This window comes from Pelobates fuscus, chromosome 1 (genome assembly GCF_036172605.1).
Source record: "Pelobates fuscus isolate aPelFus1 chromosome 1, aPelFus1.pri, whole genome shotgun sequence".
Taxonomy (NCBI): domain Eukaryota; kingdom Metazoa; phylum Chordata; class Amphibia; order Anura; family Pelobatidae; genus Pelobates; species Pelobates fuscus.
Window position 1 is genome coordinate 318,229,986 of NC_086317.1, and position 19,985 is coordinate 318,249,970.

At 36.5% G+C, this 19,985-nt stretch overlaps 1 protein-coding gene across 2 annotated transcripts in view; it reads right to left on the reverse strand.

Annotated features, from left to right (window-relative positions):
* Positions 1-19,985, reverse strand: part of OCA2 (OCA2 melanosomal transmembrane protein) — a 300,931-nt gene that overhangs the window by 60,802 nt on the left and 220,144 nt on the right. For both annotated transcript variants that reach the window (XM_063459252.1, XM_063459243.1), the window contains exons 19-21: positions 18,797-18,924; positions 14,664-14,723; positions 10,185-10,289 (exon numbers count right to left, since the gene is read on the reverse strand). In XM_063459252.1, coding sequence (XP_063315322.1) covers positions 10,185-10,289; positions 14,664-14,723; positions 18,797-18,924 — 293 coding nt within the window. The remainder of the gene's footprint in view (positions 1-10,184; positions 10,290-14,663; positions 14,724-18,796; positions 18,925-19,985) is intronic.

Consider the following 19,985-nt stretch of genomic DNA (forward strand, 5'->3'; position numbering starts at 1 on the left):
TTTCTCATTCTGTCCCGGTCCATCGCACGACTTGTCCCCATTTTTCATTTTGCTCATTTACATCGAACATATTTTGCCACATTAGAAGGGAGGTGACAGGGTTAAAAAAACTAGCCCAACTTGATACTTATTGGATCCATAAACTTCAGACATTGGAACCTAAGGGAATGAATGTGGACATAGACCTGGTTTGTTTCTTGTAGTGGTCCCTTTTCTTTTATCAAAATCTACCAATAAGTTTCTTCTGTATAATATATATTCCAATAACCTCTAGTCCTTTTTTTGCTTTCCAAGCTTAGGTGACATGGGAGTATTATATATTACATTAAAAAGGAATTAGGAAAATCCTTGTAAGAGTGTGCGTGTGTGTGTGTGGCTTCATATATCTATATAAAGTCTTATTCGGTACTTTTGTCTCGAACCCCTGATGGCGGCCATGTTTTAAGGCTGGTCAATGGACAGCAGAACCTCGACCTAAAACTGTATGTCGGATACATATTTACACGAATCCCCGCTCTCAGTATGGTTGTCCTGGCCGTTCGGGAGACGAACAGAGATCGCCCGGAAGGGGGTACCTGAACTGCGGTTAACCGCAAGATCAACCTTCTAATTGAGGCCACACGCCAGAATGTAGGTGGTCCCCGTTCGTGAGTCTTTCGGTAGTTTTCCCTTCGGGGAAATGTATACGAACGTGGATGCCCTGTGACCGTCAATTAGTAGGTGGTTAACCGCAGTTGGTGGTTAATGAGAGGCACACTTTGCTCGTAGGGTGGTCGGTTATTCGGTACCTTCAGAGGTGACCGGGGTTAAGTGGCGGCACACGCCAAGGGCTGGGTGGTCCATCGTTTGTACATACGAATGTGTATTTATAACTGTTCGTGGAGTGAGGTCGTACGGTCTGAATACCGAACATAGTATGGGTTTTAACAAAAGGGGGTTACTTTGCAACAGTTTAGAGGGTTTTTGTAATATATATGTATATATATATATATATATATATATATATATATATATATATATATATATATATATATATATATACACACACACACACACACACACTATTTATATATAAATTAAAAAAAAAACATTTATACAAAAACAAATAAAACTGCTAACTTTGGCAGTTAGGGCTCTCCTTGCACCATTATCACTATATTGTGCTGAAAGGCTTAATATACAGCCTACAATTATCCTTGTGTTTTAAGAAAGAAAAAAATGTGACAATGTCTATGAACTCAACATCTCTGGGGTGCAGCCATTCTGGCTAGTTGGTGACTAGAGGGGGGTAGATGGGTGGGATTATGAAGCAAAACTTGTTAAATGTGTTTTAAAAAACACAACATAACTTGAAAAAAAAGCTGCTTTAACTGTAACCTAACCATGCCATAATGGAGTTTCTTTTTTGAAGGAAAGAAATTAATATATTTGCTTATTTTGTCCTCACACTTTGTTAAAAGCAGATATGTCTCTCCAAATGCTGTATATTCCATTATTATTAACATATGAAAATTAAAATTCAATTGCATCCTGCTCTTCATATTTTTTCTGTTCACTAATGACTTAAATGCAACAAACTACAACAGTTTCAAAAGATAAAATTGATGTCAGGTATTCTGTAGAGATTAGCTATAATTATGTTTTAAGTAGTATTCAATAGTGAATTAAATTAATGATGCATCTTTATGTGAAAATGAACGTGCTTAGCTAGAGAACTCTTCTCCCTGTCAATCGAACCATAACCCTAATTTGAACCCTAACATTAACCCTAAATGTCCCATGTCCTAAGCTTAGTGAATGCACTAACTATAATGAAAGTGTAAAACTAGTTTTACTTACCTTCCATAACCTTGCTGTGGAAGAGTAGCAGGAGTGCTAGCACACATGTGCAGCACAGGATCCAGCTGATTCCCCTTCCTCGGAAGTGACGAGGGTATAGAAATCTGACGGGGTATAGCACAATGATAGAACATATATCCTTATCCAGACTGAACTCTGTAGACGTGGGAAGGAAGGAGGGGGATGGGGGGTAGCTTCCCAAAAAGGCTATTTAATGCCAAGAATCTACTCACTGTGGAATGACATTTGTAATGACACCGGAAAAAGTTCCTCTAAGGAAACCAGAAAATTGGTCTGATTGCAGATGATCTTGTATTAGTTGCATCAATTCACACCACCAGCCCAAATCTCCATAAGAAGCTACAACAATATGGCACAATCTCTTATCCCAAACTAACCAGCGCTATAATATTGGATAAGGATTCTTAGTACCACAGTGTGAAAAAATGGTAAACCAGCAGCTAAATCACCTGTTCTTATCTTATAATAGGGAAGTATGAAGCGAAATCTGACTGTGAAAAATCCTTCTACTATAGACACCTATTAAAGGTTATTGCGTAATTCACTGCACAAGTCTAATAGATAGAACTTGCACTGCATCGATACCAAGCGCTTCACCGCCAGATATCGATTCATACTTCCATATTATAGGATGCTGTGCAGCTGTAGAAATGGGGGCTCTGGCTAAACAGATTTACATATTGAATTCATCCATTAGCTTTTCTCAGCCAACTCCTCCAAAAAGTTCAGAAATAAATTGACACAAACATTAAAAGGGACACACCAGATACGTAAAGAACTTGAGCTTGCTGAAATGCTTTGCATGTAAAGCGTGTGTACTTTTTTCCCATTTTACAAAGAGTATAGATTTAAAATAGAAAGTGACACTTTTGTCAAATAACTGTTACACCCCCTGCATTTCAAGCAGACAATAGTTTCTGTAACATTTTGCTTTGTTTAGCTCAGTGGAGCTAAACTCGAGAGGCAGGCAACTGCCCAGTGCATCTGCCTTGCCAAGACGGCTTATTGAGCTGCCTTGAGGAGTCTGGGATGGGGAAGAAGGAGAGGGCTTGCAAAGGCAACAGACAAAAGATTTGCAGTTTGTGCAAGCTGTTTTTCATTTCCCAATTTAAAAAAATACATAATAAATGAATGGATGTTTTTATTGGCGGTATATCTACAACACCGTGATTATTATTTTTTATGTGGGCTGTGGAGTGTACTATGCTAGAGTGGTGCCCACAACTGTATAACTTCCCTCATACTTCAATGGGACTGGGACTCCACCATCAGTTGTATTGAAGGACAGTAACAATTGCTTCAGTCATGCTCCTGTCCTAAGGGTTGTTCTTTGTAGGTACATTTGGAGGATGTCCCCAGAGACAAAACAAAACTATTTATGGATGCCTAAAACATTTCTCTGTCTCAATCCTGCCAACCTCTTCATACAGGAGTCTCCTATTAAAAATCCCCACTTTGAAATGATCACTCAGGGAACAATTTAACTTGCAGTGTATAGATGATACATGTGTCAGAGAATCATTACTTTCAATAACAAAAGTGTACCTTTCTGATTTTACTACTTGCTTAAGAGGACTGGTGAAAATATTGGTTAATTTTTTTAGTAGCTTTTTATCAAAAGGTGTCCAATAGTGTATATTTGAAGGATTGAGTAGCAAAGTTACCAAAAACGTTCTAATGCATTTTCACTTTTCTGATATGTGCACAAGCATGTATTATTAACAGGCAAGGGCAAAAGGCAAGTTCAATTGCAGGATTTTTCAACAAAATACTGCACAGAATATTGTTTATTAAAAATATATATATATTAAAAAAGAAATTGGTTTTAGTTGGCATCAAATAGATAACCTTACCATTTTATTTATCACTGTGCTTTTATCACTGATGTTACTGCAGTGATAAGAGTGGTAAAAGTGCTGTATTGATTTATGAAAAATTAAAGAATAGCACCAACCCAGCAGATATTATAATGTTACTCAAAGCTATATTATTGGTTTTCTTTAGGACAGTGATGATTAGCTTTAACAAATGTATTTTTTTTATCATTCTACTCATTCAGCTTTAATCCATTTCTAGTCATTTGGCAGTGTGATAGCCAGACATTTAAGAATATGAGCTATGGCTTAAAATAAAGTCTTTCTACTGCGATGGTGTAACAAAAGTAGTACATTTTACCATTGCATAAAAGAAAAATAATGATTTTCTTTCACTGGCTTGCTTTAAAGTGTTAATAAATCAATACATAATTTTATACATCTGACCTTTATACATATAGAAAGAAAAAAAGCAGGATGAAATGAACAATATGTTTTTACAAAACAAATACCCGCCTAGGCATTAGATTTTTTTTTTTTTGCATATTTAGTAATAAAGTAATATATTCGTTGCCCTCCATCTGCAGGTCATGGTTTACCTGAAACGAAAGCATAATGTGACTAGCTGAATGGAAGTAAATCTAACAGGGCACCAAAACCAACATGAGGAAATGGGTGTGAGCGGGGGGAAGTGGCAATGGTGGAGGCTAACAAAAAAGAACTTTTTATTACTGTAGGCAACTCACTCAAAGATGGATATAGTTGAGCTCAAAAGTTTGCATACCCTGGCAGAAATTGTAAAATGTTGGCAGCAATTTTGAAAATATGACTGATCAAGCAAAAAAAAAAATATTGAAGGATAGTGATCATCTGTAGCCATTTATTATCACATAGTTGTTTGGCTCCTTTTTAAATAATAACAAATAACCCAAATTGCCCTGATAAAAAAAAAAAAAAAAATTACAAACCCTTGAATTTTTGGCCTTGTTACAGATATAAGAAAGAAAAGGTTGCACACTAGATTGGTCCTAAGAGATACACATAAATGTTTTTTTAAACCTCACAGGTTATAACAAACACAAGGCAAAACATACAATGGAGAAAAAGAAAAAAAAAAAAAAAAAAGGTCAATAGGTTTGTTAGCGCCACATGGATGCACTGAGCAGGCTAGATAGTGAGCCATAGGGAGCATAAAAGAACTGTGAAAAGACCTGCGTAACAAGGTAGTGGAACTTTATAAATATGGATTCATATAAAATGATGTCCAAAACCTTGAAAATGCCAATCAGTACTGTTCAATCACTTATTAAAAAGTGAAAAATGTTGTGATCTTGTGATACCAAGCCAAGGTCGGGTAGACCAAGAAAGATTTCAGCTACAACTGCCATAACAATTGTTTGGGATACAAAAATAAATAAATAAATCCACAGATAACGTCAGGAGAAATACAGGCCCGACAACACCTTGCCATGCCTCACAGTTTCTGGCACACTAAAATTTAGAGTGACAAGACTAAAATAGAACTTTATGGTCACAACCATAAGCGCCATGTTTGAAGAGGGGTCAACAGGGCCTATAGTGAAAAGAATACCATCCCCACTGTGAGGAATTCTGGTGGATCACTGATGTTTGGGGGGTTTTTTTGGAGGAGGGGGAGGGGAGAGGGTGAAGTGTCCTCTAAAGGCACGGGGAATCTTGTGAAACTTAATGACAAGATGAATGCAGCATATTATTAGAAAATACTGGCAGACAGTTTGCATTCTTCTGCACGAAGGCTGGGCATGGGACTCTTGGACTTTCCAGCATGACAATGACCCTAAGCACAAAGCCAAGTTGACCCTCCAGTGGTTACAGCAGAAAAGGTGAATGTTCTGGAGTTGCCATTAAAGCCTCCTGACCTTAATATTATCAAGTCACTCTGGGGAGATCTCAAATGTGCCGTTTATGCAAGATGACCAAAGACTTTGCATGACCTGGAGGCATTTTGCCATGATGAATGGGCGTCTATACCAGCTGCAAGAATTGGGGGCCTCATTACAATAGACTGCACACTGTCATTGATGCTAAAGGGGCAATACACAGAATTAAGAACTAAGGGTATGCAGACTTTTGAACATGGTAATTTTATTTTTTTTCTTTGTTGCCAGGTTTTGTTTTAGGATTGTGCCATTCTGTTATAACCTGCAGTTAAATATGAATCCCATAAGAAATAAAAGAAATGCGTTTTGTCTGCTCACTCAGGTTTTATTTAAAAATGGTACATATATTACCAATTCTCCAAGGGTATGCAAACTTTACTTTTGAGCATAACTGTGTATCGTGTGTGTGTGTGTGTGTGTGTGTGTAGATAACCCATTTTAGTAAAAATAAAGTTTGTGTGTGTTTATTTATTTTGATCAACTTAAAACATTGTTACATGACACAAATTTGAAAAATGAAGGATTTTTTTTTAATCAAATGACAATCTTCACCTTCAAGCATGTGCGCCCTGTACTTTCGTGCACCTAGGCCGACCTGGCACTGGGAAGTGGATGAAGAAGTGACCTATTGGTGTGAGGAAGCAAATCTGGCTGCATAGAAATATAGCAAGGATGGTGGACACACAAAGGCAGGATAACCGGTACAGTAAGAAGTCTGACTAATATTGAGACAAAATTACAGTCATGGAGATCTTCTACTTAGGCCAATCTAGAAAGAATTTAATTCTTGCCATGTGATGAGTGATCAGATATACACTGAGAAAAGCACCATGCAAATCATTAAAATGAATGTGATGGGAGGCTTAGACCAAATTAATCAGGAAAACATTTTGATTGTATCAAGTAACCACAATATTGGGGAGTAATCGACAACTTCTTGGGATATATTTTCATAAACAGGTGTAGGTGCAATAAATATAAGCAGACTTGCAGTAAACAGTATTTTTGAAAATGGTTGATTAAAAGCCACACTGTAAATAGTTGCATCTCTTTCCTCCCAGTTCTATATATTGTTAAATATAATTAGCATGACTTTTGATGGTTTTGATATTCAGTAGTTCCATTTGCTATGCTTGCTTTAACCCCTTAAGGACCAAACTTCTGGAATAAAAGGGAATCATGACATGTCACACGTCATGTGTCCTTAAGGGGTTAAAGGTGTGCTAACCCAAGCATTCCTGTGGTCACATATCTGCATTTCTGATGCAGAATACGGTCATACTACATCCTTTTAATCAAGTGTATCGGTTTGTCATAATTTTAATGAGGACAACCATAAGCCATTCCAGCATTGAGACACGTCTATGTTCTAAGCACACAGAAATGATGCAAAGCAATCCACAGACAACCGTAATGGTATAAATTCCTAATGCTCTGGAGCACATTGCCCTTTTGTGGTTTCCCTGTGATCCAAACAGCAAGTTTACATTTGGTCTGATTTATCCTGGGTGGCTCCACTTGTTTCTCATATTCGTGTAAACCTTGAACTCCACTCATCAGACTTCTCTTTTGCCATTTCATTTACTTTAGGCACTGCATTAAGTCCAGTCACATCTTTTTTTCCCGTCAGTTCTGTGTTTGGTATATCCTTTACCTGTATCAATACTGTATTTGCTTGTGTTTGTTATTTGGTAAAGGGACACTATAGGCACCCAGACCACTTCTCATTGGATGCAGAGTCCCTGCCCCCGTAGCTCTGCAATTCAAAACATCGCAGTTTTAGAGAAACCCTACTAGCGGTGCTTGATATAACACTGGATGTCCTTACGCTTTGCATGAGGGCATCCAGCATCAAGCAAAACCCCAGTGTGACTAAGAACCAAGGAACATCACCACTGGAATCAGGTAAGTGAATGAAAGGGTTTTTAGTTTAACTCTTTCATGGACAAAGGGGCAGCTGTGGGGAGTCACAATGGCAGAGTGACACTTTAGTGTTAGGAATACATTTTTGTATTCCAAACACTGAAATGTTCTCGAATTAAAAGGCTCCAGATAGCTGGAAGTGGCCTTTACAATTATTTCAGTTAATCATTTTACCCTACCCAGTGGTACGGTCTTAGGGATGGTGAAAAAGGAGTATTAAATAAAAGCTCTGGCATATATATACATGTTTATTTGTTTTAATCGTACACTTCCTAAAGTTATGCACATTTAAATTTATATACAGAAGTAGCACATTAACCCCTTAACGCCGTTACGGCGTTCTATGCCGTCGCGGCTTTAATGGGCTTTAAAGCCGTTGCGGCGGCATAGAACGCCGTAACGGCTTAAGCCCCCAGAAGATCGCAGCTACTTACCTCCGCCGCGATCCTCTTCTGGGGGGCTGCCTGACAGCCCAGGCAGCCCCCCTCCGGCAAATGAGGCCCCCGGGGGCCATGTGATCGCTCTCAAAGAGCGATCACATGGCCCCCTATAGCTGGCTATGGATCTGCCAGCAGGGGGACTGTCTAAAATATTAGACAGTCCCCCTGCTGGTAGGAAGAGTAAAAAAAAATTATTAAACATGTGTAAAATTAAATTAAAAGTATTTATATATATATATAATATGTATATATATTATATATATAATATATATACATATTATATATATGTAACGTCATACAAAGTGTATTTTAATACTAATATAAGTATATATATTAATATTAAAATACACTTAGAATGACGTTACATATATATAATATGTATATATATTATATATATAATAGATATATACACATATATTATATATAAATACGTCTAATTACAATAATAAATAAATAAAATAATAAAATAAATAAATAAAATATTGAAACAAAATTTAAAATAAATTATATATGCATATGTAATTTCATTCTAACTGTATTTTGCTATTAATATATATATATTGGTAACATAATACACTTAGAATGACATTCTATATATATCTATCTATATATAAAATGCAAATAACCGCAAATATATATATAGAGATAAATACATATAATTACATAAAAGATTACATTAGTATGCACGTAGAATTTAAATACCTATAAATGCATATATATTAAAATTCTACGTATATATTTAAGTCATTTTTTAACATAATTATGTCATTTGATTAATTAAAATTTGATTGACATGCCTGACAACACAGGGAGAAAGTGCAGCGAATTTAATTCGCAAGCACTATATTTGACCCTGTAACTCTCCAAGACACCATAAAACCTGTACATAGGGGGTACTGTTTTACTCGGGAGACTTCGCTGAACTCAAATATTAGTGTTTAAAACTGGTAAATTTTATTAAAACAATGATATTTTAAGTAAAAGTGAAGTTTTTTGCATTGTTTTCAAACAAATGGCACTTTTATGGACTATATTATTGTTGTAATATGTTTTACTGTTTTAAAACACTAATATTTGTGTTTAGTGAAGTCTCCCGAGAATAACAGTACCCCCCATGTACAGGTTTTATGGTGTTTTGGAAAGTTAGAGAGTCACATATAAGGCTTGCATTTCATTTTTTTGACATTGAAATTTGCCAGATTAGTTATGTTGCCTTTGAGATCGTATGGTAGCCCAGGAATAAGAATTACCCCCATGATGGCATACCATTTGCAAAAGTAGACAACCCAAGGTATTGCAAATGGGGTATGCCCAGTCATTTTTAGTAGCCACTTAGTCACAAACACTGGCCAAATATTAGTTTTTTGCTTTTTTCACACAAAAACAAATATGAACGCTAACTTTGGCCAGTGTTTGTGACTAAGTGGCTACTAAAAAAAGACTAAACATACCCCACTTGCAATACCTTGGGTTGTCTACTTTTTCAAATGGTATGCCATTATGGGGGTAATTCTCATTCCTGGGCTACCACACTGTCTCAAAGGTAACATTACTAATCTGGCAAATTTCAATTTGAAAATGGAACGTTCTATATTTGACCCTGTAACTTTCCAAAACACCATAAAACCTGTTAATAGGGGGTACTGTTGTACTCGTGAGACATCGCTGATTACAAATATGTGCTTTTTGTTGCAGTAAAACCTAACAGTATTATGACATGTACAGCTAAAATGTGAGGCGGAACTACAAATTAAAAAAAAAAAAAAAATTCTCACAGTTTTTTACATTTTATTCATAATAAATTATGTTTCATATATAAATATTTGATATAAAATGAAAGCCCTGTTTCTCCTGAACAAAATGATATATAATAAGTGTGGGTGCATATAATATGAAAGAGGGGAACTACGGGTGAACAGACATATAGCGCAAATTCCAGTTTTTGTTTACGTTTTGTTTTGATCAGAACGTGTACTATTGACTCCGTCCTGAAGGGGTTAAAGTTTCAAGTCTTATTTTTATTTGGGTAAAACATTTGCTTTGTGTTTTCAAAGTGAAAAACAATTGCCAACAAGGACATCACTTTATCCACCAGCAGTCATATTTTATTGCATAATCACATGGCTAATTTTTGTAACTACTACACTGTATGTGTTATGCAGTAGTCTCTAAGCAACACAACGTGTCCTTGATAACATACAATGCATTTTACAACAACACACACTTACCATTGTAGCAGTGAATGGGATATTGTCAATTAAGGATGATGCCAAGGCAGATATCCATATTATCAATATAATAGCAATAGCAAGACGCTCATCTTCAGGAACGGCCTGTTCGTTAAATAAATAAAAAAAAAAAAAAAATTAGAAAAAGTAAATTGCAAACCAGGAATATTTATAGGGTTAGATCAATTTCAGGTCATGCAGCTTGTAACGTTTAGATTCTTTTTATATGCCTGGGCTATTGGACTATTCTACAAAATTTGTATACCCTTAATTGTCATGGGCAGAAACAGGTCTCAACATTTGCAGCTAATGTATAGATTAGAGGGCTTCTCGAGGGCTGCACCGTTCCTGTGGAACTCGCTTCCCTCCTCCGTTAGATGCTCACCCAGTCTCCACTCCTTCAAAAAATCATTAAAAACCCACTTCTTCATAAAAGCGTATCAATTAAACTGTTAATAGCTCCTGACTGATTCCTCTTCTGCAACTGTCATTAGTCTAATACTATCCTTACCTTTTTGTGTAATTTTACCCCACTCCCTCTAGCATGTAAGCTCATTGAGCAGGGCCCTCAACCCCTCTGTTCCAGTGTGTCCAACCTGTCTGGTTGCAACTACATGTCTGTTCGTCCACCCATTGTAAAGCGCTGCGGAATTTGACGGCGCTCTATAAATAATATAATAATAATTAGACTGAATTTAAAATCTTATTACAGTATTTCTTGGAAGACAAAAAAGAGGAGCATTTCTTAGAGCAAAAACCAGTGGGTGTAAAACACTTTAGTTTACAATCCATTTCTGATTTGTATTTATACATCTAGATCAAATTACACGTCAGAATTTAAACACAGAGAACTATAATTCTGACTGCAATGCAGTGTGTTTTATTTTCCAGACGCAACATGTTTACTCTGGATAAAAGCAAGACTTCAAACTAGAAACTCAATGATACAATAATTCTGTCATCACTACCTTTACATCTTCATTCTCTAATGTTATTTTACTAAAATAAATTAGGATCATTTAGAAGTTCTGTCATGACTTCCATTCAACACTTAAAATTTTAATTTATTTCTGGAAGAAGTCAAGACTAGACTCAACTCAATTGTTTTTGGTATCTGTAAATAGGTATTCAGTTCTCTACGCCTCAGCAGCGAGACAACTTGATAGGTGCATGTATGTTTCCACAATCACTGAGTCAGTGTTAACTTCTGATAAGCCTGTACTAGCTGCTCAGTTAAGCCGAGGTTACCCACATAAGAGCTGGAATGGAGAAGGACGCACATTTTCCCTTCAGTCATTGTTTCCTTATGTACATACTAATTTAAAATTTTCAGAATGTCTAACCCAGATTTATTAACTCTTGGGATGAACCGAGGACATCTTGTGTTTTAATGCATAAAGCTGCAAATGTTTAATGGACAGATTCTTTACAGAACGTTGCATTGGGGTTGTGTTTTTTTGGTTCATTTTGTTTTTGAAAGCAACGTAAAACCAGTTATTGGATAAAAAAATAAAAATAAAATGGAATTGAAGGGCTGTGGAGACATCTTAAATCATGGTTTACTGTTGTGTCCAAAACCGCTCAATAGCATTTTCCATAATACACACACGATCCTCATATCATATGTTTATTTTTTCCTCTTAGTTTTTTAGGGTTTTATTTAAATGTCTTTTTTTAAATTGTTTGCTCCACATCATCAACATTGTTAGTTTCCTGATAGTTTCACCTGCTAAGACGAGCAACACAAAGACATACACACATGCACTAGCTAATGGAAGTACTTTTTAGGTTATAAAAGAACTTGTCATCGAGCTTGTGCTTTCCACTACTGCCATCATTCTTGCAGCTCCTTGAAATGTTATGCAAAGTGAAATGCAGTCTCATTCTCCCTCCAACGCACCTCATATATAAGTAAGGGAGCAGGAGCAAAATGAGTTGACCAATGCATGGCAGGAGCTCTTAGAGCCTGCAGGACCCTCAAGAAAGGAACACACACACACACACTGTTGCTGCCGGTATTTTAACTACCAATGATTTTAATAGAACAAGACATGTTTTTTTTAAATTACTAAGATAATTCCTAGCCCTAAGACATTAGCATTATATAATGCAGTCCTGTGGGTTTTAAGGATGCCTCTGACAATTGCGTATCTTTTTTGTAACCAAGACAAAATAAAGATTGTATAAAACTAAACGAAAATATTGTATCTAACTACTTACAAAATGTAACATTGTTTTGCATATGTGGCATATTTTCCTGCAGGCTTAAAACAGCCACTAACAGCAAAAACTAGCCTGTATTTTCATCAGCCACCAGTAGGTGGCAGTATGAGTTACATAATTATAACAGTTTATGAAGTCTCTAGGACCAATTATTTTTCCCCAAAATTTGATATTAAACGTCAGATGAGAAGCAAATTCCATAAAGCGATGTAACATTGGCCTTTCTCAATATAAAAGTAAAAATAATTGATAAAAGTCAAGTTATAAAAATACAATTCTTTAGAGAAAATAATATGGAAGCATTGCTTAAAAATAAAGTGAATTGTCGACAGTACATACATTGTATATATTAGGAATATTACTGAATAAGGGACCTCCAAAAAGAAAGGGGTGGAGGGTTGGAGAAAAGAAAGTACAACACAATGGTTGGCAGGTGATACAAGACATGTATTTCACCAAGGAAGACAAATCTTGTTGAGGAGTAAATGCCTCTAATAGAATTCACAAGATGCAGGCAGCAAACCCATGCAAGATAAACATTCCCAGAGGTGTTCGATTTTATCAAAATCCTTTTCTGCATTAAGACTAAGCAGTACTATTGGGGATTTTGGCATTTATCATTGAGCAAGGCCTGTAGGTTGCACAATGTGTGCTATATTTACACTCGTTTGGGAAAAACAGTGATCTTAACAGTCAGCATCTCACAAGGGATTTAAAAGATCGTTAAGGAGCATAACCAATGTACGCGCCAGAACAGCTTGGTACATTTGTAGAACATATTAACAAATTCAAGACTTGGAGATTTTTTTTTTTATTTATTATAGGATTTCTGTACGATTGGTTGACCTGATCTCAATGAAAGCAGTATCAATCTTTCCACAGCTCACTGAGATCTTTAAATTTAGGGACCCAAGTAAATCTTCAAGTGTGACCTTTCCCTCTGGTGTCCATTGTAGTGTAGCGGAACCCTCATATAGGGGGGCATTGAGATTATGGAGCTCATTTGCTCTATTTCCCAGGATTTAAACATCATGGAGCTTTAAGTTAATGGACAAATTGAGTCCCCATGTGCATCTAAGCAGGTGAGCCAACATCAAATAAAGCTCGTCACCTTTCTCAAAATATTTCTGCCCTTTCTGGTATGGATTGGTCACGATTTTTAAAAAATACATTTTTTTTTATGAGGTTAGAGTACTCAGAGTTTCTTTTGTCAAGACAATACATCTGAGAATTCAAGAATCAATAGATTGCGATTTTTGTCCCAAGAAGGGAGTCTGGCAATCCATTTTTCATACAGAATCTGGTTTAAATCACAGGAGCTGCAAAGTACAAAATATACAGGGCACATGAATAAAGGGGGAGGGGAGGGAGAGGCGGGGGAAACTGCACACAAGGATTGCACTTCTATCTGGTCATAATCACCATTATATCTATATTTCTATAGCAGCACCCTACAAATAAGATTGCATTCTAAAAATAGGACTTGGTGTCTTATGAGAAATTTGACTCTGCTGACAGCTGAGATGAGAAAGTATAAGGAGTGATATAGGAGTGTTTTGTTCACAGTTTAATGGTACATTGGTTGCATCCAATACAGCTAGCAAAATTAAAGCTGGGAAGGGAAGAATGATTGATCATATTTAGCAGAAACTCTAAAATGTAGTTTACCATAAGAAAATAAAGGGTGTATACACTGTTCACTGAATTTGTGCTATGGATCACAAACCGCATTGTTAAAATGTGGTGTAAATTTTTTAAAATTATTCTGAGGTTTAAGATAAAAAATAATAAAACAAAGCATCTAACACTAATAACGCTTAATCAATAGACGTGGTGTCTATTCTAAAATAGTTTACAAACAGAATACAAACTTTTCATGTGTCCAAGTTGCTTTCTTTGGAGTAAACAATTTGTGGGTTTTCAACGTTTATTTAATTGGAAATTAACTTATGACTGTTCTGAGAAAAGGTGCATCATTTAGGTCATTGTATATGGTAGATACCCAATGTGTATACATTTCACTAGGTATATTAGTCTAAATATAAAATTATTGGTTAAGGAATACTGCCAATAGTGCAGGAGGCACAAGTGAATTCCACAAAACATATAGAGCACTAAAATCCTTTTTGATAGAACACTTTTTTTATACCACTTTAATAATTGAAATAAAATAAAAGTTGATAGTATATAGTTTATGCCACGCTCTACAAATAAAAAGAACAATTTAGTGGAAATTAAGTTAAAAGGATGATTTACCTTTATAAGAACTGCTGTCTGGTCCCCTATGTACTCTATTAAATGTAGATGAGCCAAAGCCTAAAAGAGAAGAAAGAGTAACAAACTGATTTATCTGGAGTATGACTTATAGTTCAGGGCTCAAAAGATTTGTATTTAATCGTGCATAAGGTGTTTAAATTCATAAATTGTATACATATGGGTCTTTTTTTGGGGGGAAATATGAAGATTTCCATTTTATATGCACATACCCAATTCTGTTGTCTTTGAATTAACATTTCCATGTCACTAGATTGTGCTCATTAGACGCTGAATATACCTGTGTAGTCCTTGCACTGACCTCAAAAGAAGGCGTTTAGTGAGTTAAGATTCAACAAAGAGTAGCTATTTAGTGTATATCTATCATTAGTGTCAAAATGAGTTTATTAGCATTAAAATGCAACAAATTGGAATGGTCAAAAACAACTACAAAAGTGCAAATACGATGTAGCAAAATTAAAAATATATTATAGTGTATCAAAAAAGGGAAAAGTCAGGTTAGGCACTCCTAGAATAAAAACTTTCCCAAGTGCGCTGAGCAGGTAAAATGGTCCAATCGAATGCTTCCATTCGAGGCCCTTGGTTGGATGGAGGAGTAAAGCCTAGCGGTGGGAGTTTAGCACTTTTGCCATTCCTTTATAATGGGGGGAATCTAGCCTAAAATACCCAATGGGGCATGGAAAATCTAAATTACAGTTTAAGCTAAAAGGGTTAGTGTAACCCTTTAATTGTAGATCTGGCATTTCCAGATTAATTTAAAACAAAAAATTATTTCCGGTGTTTAATTTTTAATAAAGTTTTTTTTTTTTTTTTTTAATAAGTCTGGAATGTCCCTTTAATAAACATTTCACATTTTTAAAACTATGATTACCATGTGCCTTAAGGAGTCTCTTCCAAAGTCTCAATCTATGTAAAATACATTTTTATGTAGGTATAAATTATGCATACACACAATATACAGTAGGTTTAATGGACTCACACAACATTTTTCTTGCTTCTGGTTTCCTTTTATCACTTAACGTCTAATTACATTTGCAACATTGTTGCATACAATTCTTCAGGAAAGCAATTAAAAACCCATCATCCTCAAGAGTCGAGGACAGATGAATCATCCCAACCTCTTAGTGACTCAATACTCTATTTACTCTTTTCCTTCTTTTTCACATAGTGCATTGAAGAATGCCACAATTTAGGCAGTTCACGGTATGTAGCAAGAGATGTTTTGTAATGATGAACAGAAGGTTGTAAGCGATTTGTTACTTCTAAGATATGTTCCCTGTGTCACTCCACCGCCATTGTTATGGTTTCCTGGTAATAATACAAAAGGACTAGTTCTTTTCAAGCAGGAGGCTTAATTTGTTCTGAAACATTTTTTTCCTATCACATAAAGCAGATACCCATTTCAACAGCATGTTTGTAATTGTTTTAATTTAGTAAGGCTTGTGTTTTGCATCTTTCCAACTCTAATTATGAGGACACGGTTATAAAATATTAAAGGCAAAAAAAGCCTCGGTATGTTCATGTATCGTGTTCATGAAAATAATTAACAGCGAGATCAATTACCAAGCAGCAATACATTCACAGATTTATTTTGCCATCTACTGCAGGTTTTAGAATAGAGTCTCCTTATATTTTCTAATGCAGTCCATGGCTAATGATTAATATTATCATTAATAATATTCTGCTATAAGTTAACTGCGGCATATATTTTATTTATGCAGTAAATCATCCAAGGTGCCTACAGGAAATTTAAAGCAGGGAAGGTGCGCGGGGAAAGAAAAGAAAGTTTTGATAATTGTGAATAACAAAATTCTATTTAAGGAAGGAATTGAATATAGAAGTGTCTGTAAGTAGGATTTTATAAATACATTTTTACTTTTGATTTCAGTATTTTTGTAGGTGTTCTTTCAACACTTTTTTTCAAGAAGAAGAGAAGGAGGAAGTGAAAAGCTTTTTCTGAATTGCATGGCAATACTGGTGGGTTAGCCAATTAAGCCCATGAAAAAGGTTTCCTAAAATTACATAAATAATACATGGGTAAATTTTTGACAAAGTTAACGTCACCCACACTAGGACATAGCCAATATTTAAATCCCAGTTGTATCTTCCAGATTTTTTCATTGTGCCCATCTGGAATATGTACCTCAGCATACAAATTTTATTACAATAATTTCCATTTCAATGTAGGTTCAATTCTAAGTGAAGGCCATACCCACCACACTCGTAATACTGCCCTATTTTTTGTCGCGATTAGAGTTGAGCGGACACCTGGATGTTCGAGTTCGGCCGAACTTCAGCTGAAGTCAATGGGGACCCGAACTTTTGGGCACTAAAATGGCTCTAAAAAAAGTCCTGGAAAGGGCTAGAGGGCTACAAAAGGAAGTCAAATGTATTGCCTAAGTACTAATATACTTACCCAGTGGAAGAAGAAGAATGTTACACTGTATACAATTTTAAATAAAAAGTATACAAACATTGCCAGGATTCAGCTGTAAACATTTGCAAAACTTACAACAATCAAGTAACACACATTCATATAAAATGTAAGTTACTTGGCCAGTCAATGTAATGACAGGAATGAGTAAGTAGATAACTCCCTAATTCCCATTGTATTGGAGAGCTATCTACTAAAAGGCTGAAAGACCTGAATTGGTCTTTCAGACAAATGTACTAATACTAAGTAAATATTAGTTAGTATTAGTAAATTATGCCCATACTCGCTATTCCGCAAGTAGGGGCATGTCTATTAAACAGCCTATGGCTGCTCACTGTTAAAAAAAAAAAAAAAAGTAAAAGAAAAAAAAAATGTTGAGGTTTTCCTTCTTCTAAAATCTTTTTTCAGCCCCCAAAAAAGGCCAAATAAAAATCCATAATCCACCAGAGTGTTATGAGTCAAATTACACAGCGTGGGAAAATTCCAAAGAACTTTTCCACACTGTGTAAAATGACACAGAGCACTCCGATTGGTGGATTTCAAGCCAACCAGAGTACTGTCACAGGTAAATGTAGAGACTTACATTTACCTGTCAGAGCACTCTGATTGGATGGCTTAAACCCACCAGAATGCTCTGAGCCTAATTGCAGGGCGGGGCAAGGCTTTATAAGCCTTGCCCCGCCCTGCAGAGCTCCGTCTGAAGATGGATTTTTCTTTTGCGCTTTTTTTTATTTTTTGGGTGGTTATCGTTTTTTTTATTTGGCCTTTTTTTGGGACTGAAAAAAGATTTTAGAAGAAAGAAAACATCAAATGCGAAGTTTATTTAATTTTTTTCAGGTACTTCGCTAATGGTTCCCCCCTCATTATTTTTAGGGTGGGGGGGTAGGTAGGGATTCATTTTTTTTGGTGAGGGGGCTGACTAGGGGTTCGGGGACCCCTAGTCACCTGGGGGAGAGGGGTTAATTTTTTATTTAGGGCCCCCACCCGCCGCTCAGTGGTGGGGGTCAGGGGGGAGGACATTAGATCCCCCCCCTAATTGCGATTTAGGGCCCCCACCCACCGCTCAGGGGTGGGGACCAGTAGGGAAGACATTAGGTCCCCCCCCCCCAATTTTTATTTAGGGACCCTACCCACTACTCAGGGGTGGGGGCCAGGAGGGAGGACATTAGGTCCCCCCCGATTTTTATTTAGGGCCCCCACCCGCACAAAATGTCCTCCCCCTTTTTTATACTTTGGTGCCCCCACCTGCTGCACAGGGGTGGTGGCTGGGGGGGGCAATAGGTCCCCCATTTAGATTAAAAGCCCCCACTCGCACGTCATGAGTGGGGGCCCCGTTTAAAAAAATACATACAATTTAACAGTGAGCAGCCACAGGCTGCTCACTGTTTAATAGACATGCCCCTACATAGATGCTGGGTCACATGCTGCACTGGCCAATCACAGCCATGCCATTAGTAGGCATGGCTGTGATACCTTCTAAGGGCACACGAGTCAAACGCTTGTTGATTGGCTGCCCTGCAGCTTTTCAAAACGCGCCATTAAATCGCCGAACACCGAACCCGAACTGTTACTCGGGTTCGGGGTCATAAAATCTTACATGGATGGCTCTGCACTTTATCAAATGATTTACATTGGAGATTAAAAAAAAAGCACCCCACCCTTCAGTTTTCAGACAACATACCTCCATTAGTACAAACAATGCTGCAAAGAAGAGTAAAGTTGCCCATTCCACTCTGTGCAAGATGATTTCGAAATCATGGATATCTGCCAAAACCAGCAACCATAATGAACCCAAAATTGCAATCCACCCTGTGATGCACAAAAGATATAACCAGGTTAGATTACTTTAGCAAGGTAGCCCGTTAAATATTATAACCTTTACTAAATCCACTTAATTATATATCAAATTGATGACTGACACACTGCAAACATGCACACACTCATACACAGAAATAAGTCAATGTTAACATTTTTATCCACCCTTATATTTCCATAAATTTTCATTAAGGAAGGGTGGCTTCCAATGAGTCTAGTGTGAGGTGGTTAATGCAATTTACAGTCTTTCTTCTCTTACTTGGCTCTGGGATTGGTGTCAGGAAGGAACTTAAAATTATATTCTCCCATTCCAAGTGGTGCTCTGAGAGGAAGCAACCAGAGTCAAGATGTTCCTGTTTGTTTGAGTGCCTGGACAGTTACACTAGTTAAATATAGTCCAGCTTGAGAATATATTTTTACCTCCTTAACTGGACCACATAACACTAATGGGCCAAAGCAAGGCCTGGTGCTATTGAATTAAATCATGGTTTTCGGTCTGCTAATCTGAGCTTCTGACCAATAATGCTTTAAGATAGCCGCCCCCATAGAACAAGGAAAACCCAGAAGATTCAATCAAAAGTTTTTTTTTGTTTTTTTTAACGATGATACTATACTGCGGAGTTATTTAAATAAACTCGATAAAAATTAGAGGTTCAACCAAATCGTAGGAACAGATTGTATTGGATACATGGATTATAAACAATCACCCCTTTCACCCATTATTCCTCTGCAATGTCTACCTACAAAATCACAGTGAGGTTTTCTTTATGTTCTCACCCAGGTTTACAGTTTAAAATAAAATACTGCTTAAATAAAAAAAATTAAAAAAATGTAATGTAAAATAAATACCAGAGTATTGCAGTATGCAATGATACCTATTTAATGGACTAACATAATATTTCAAAGACAAGCTTTTGAGAGTTTCCTCTCTTCCTCGGGTCAACCTGAGGAAGAGAGGAAACTCGAAAGCTTGTCTTTGAAATATTATATTAGTCCATTAAATAGGTATCATTGCATACTGCAATACTCTGGCATTTTGGCATCTTGTCTACTGG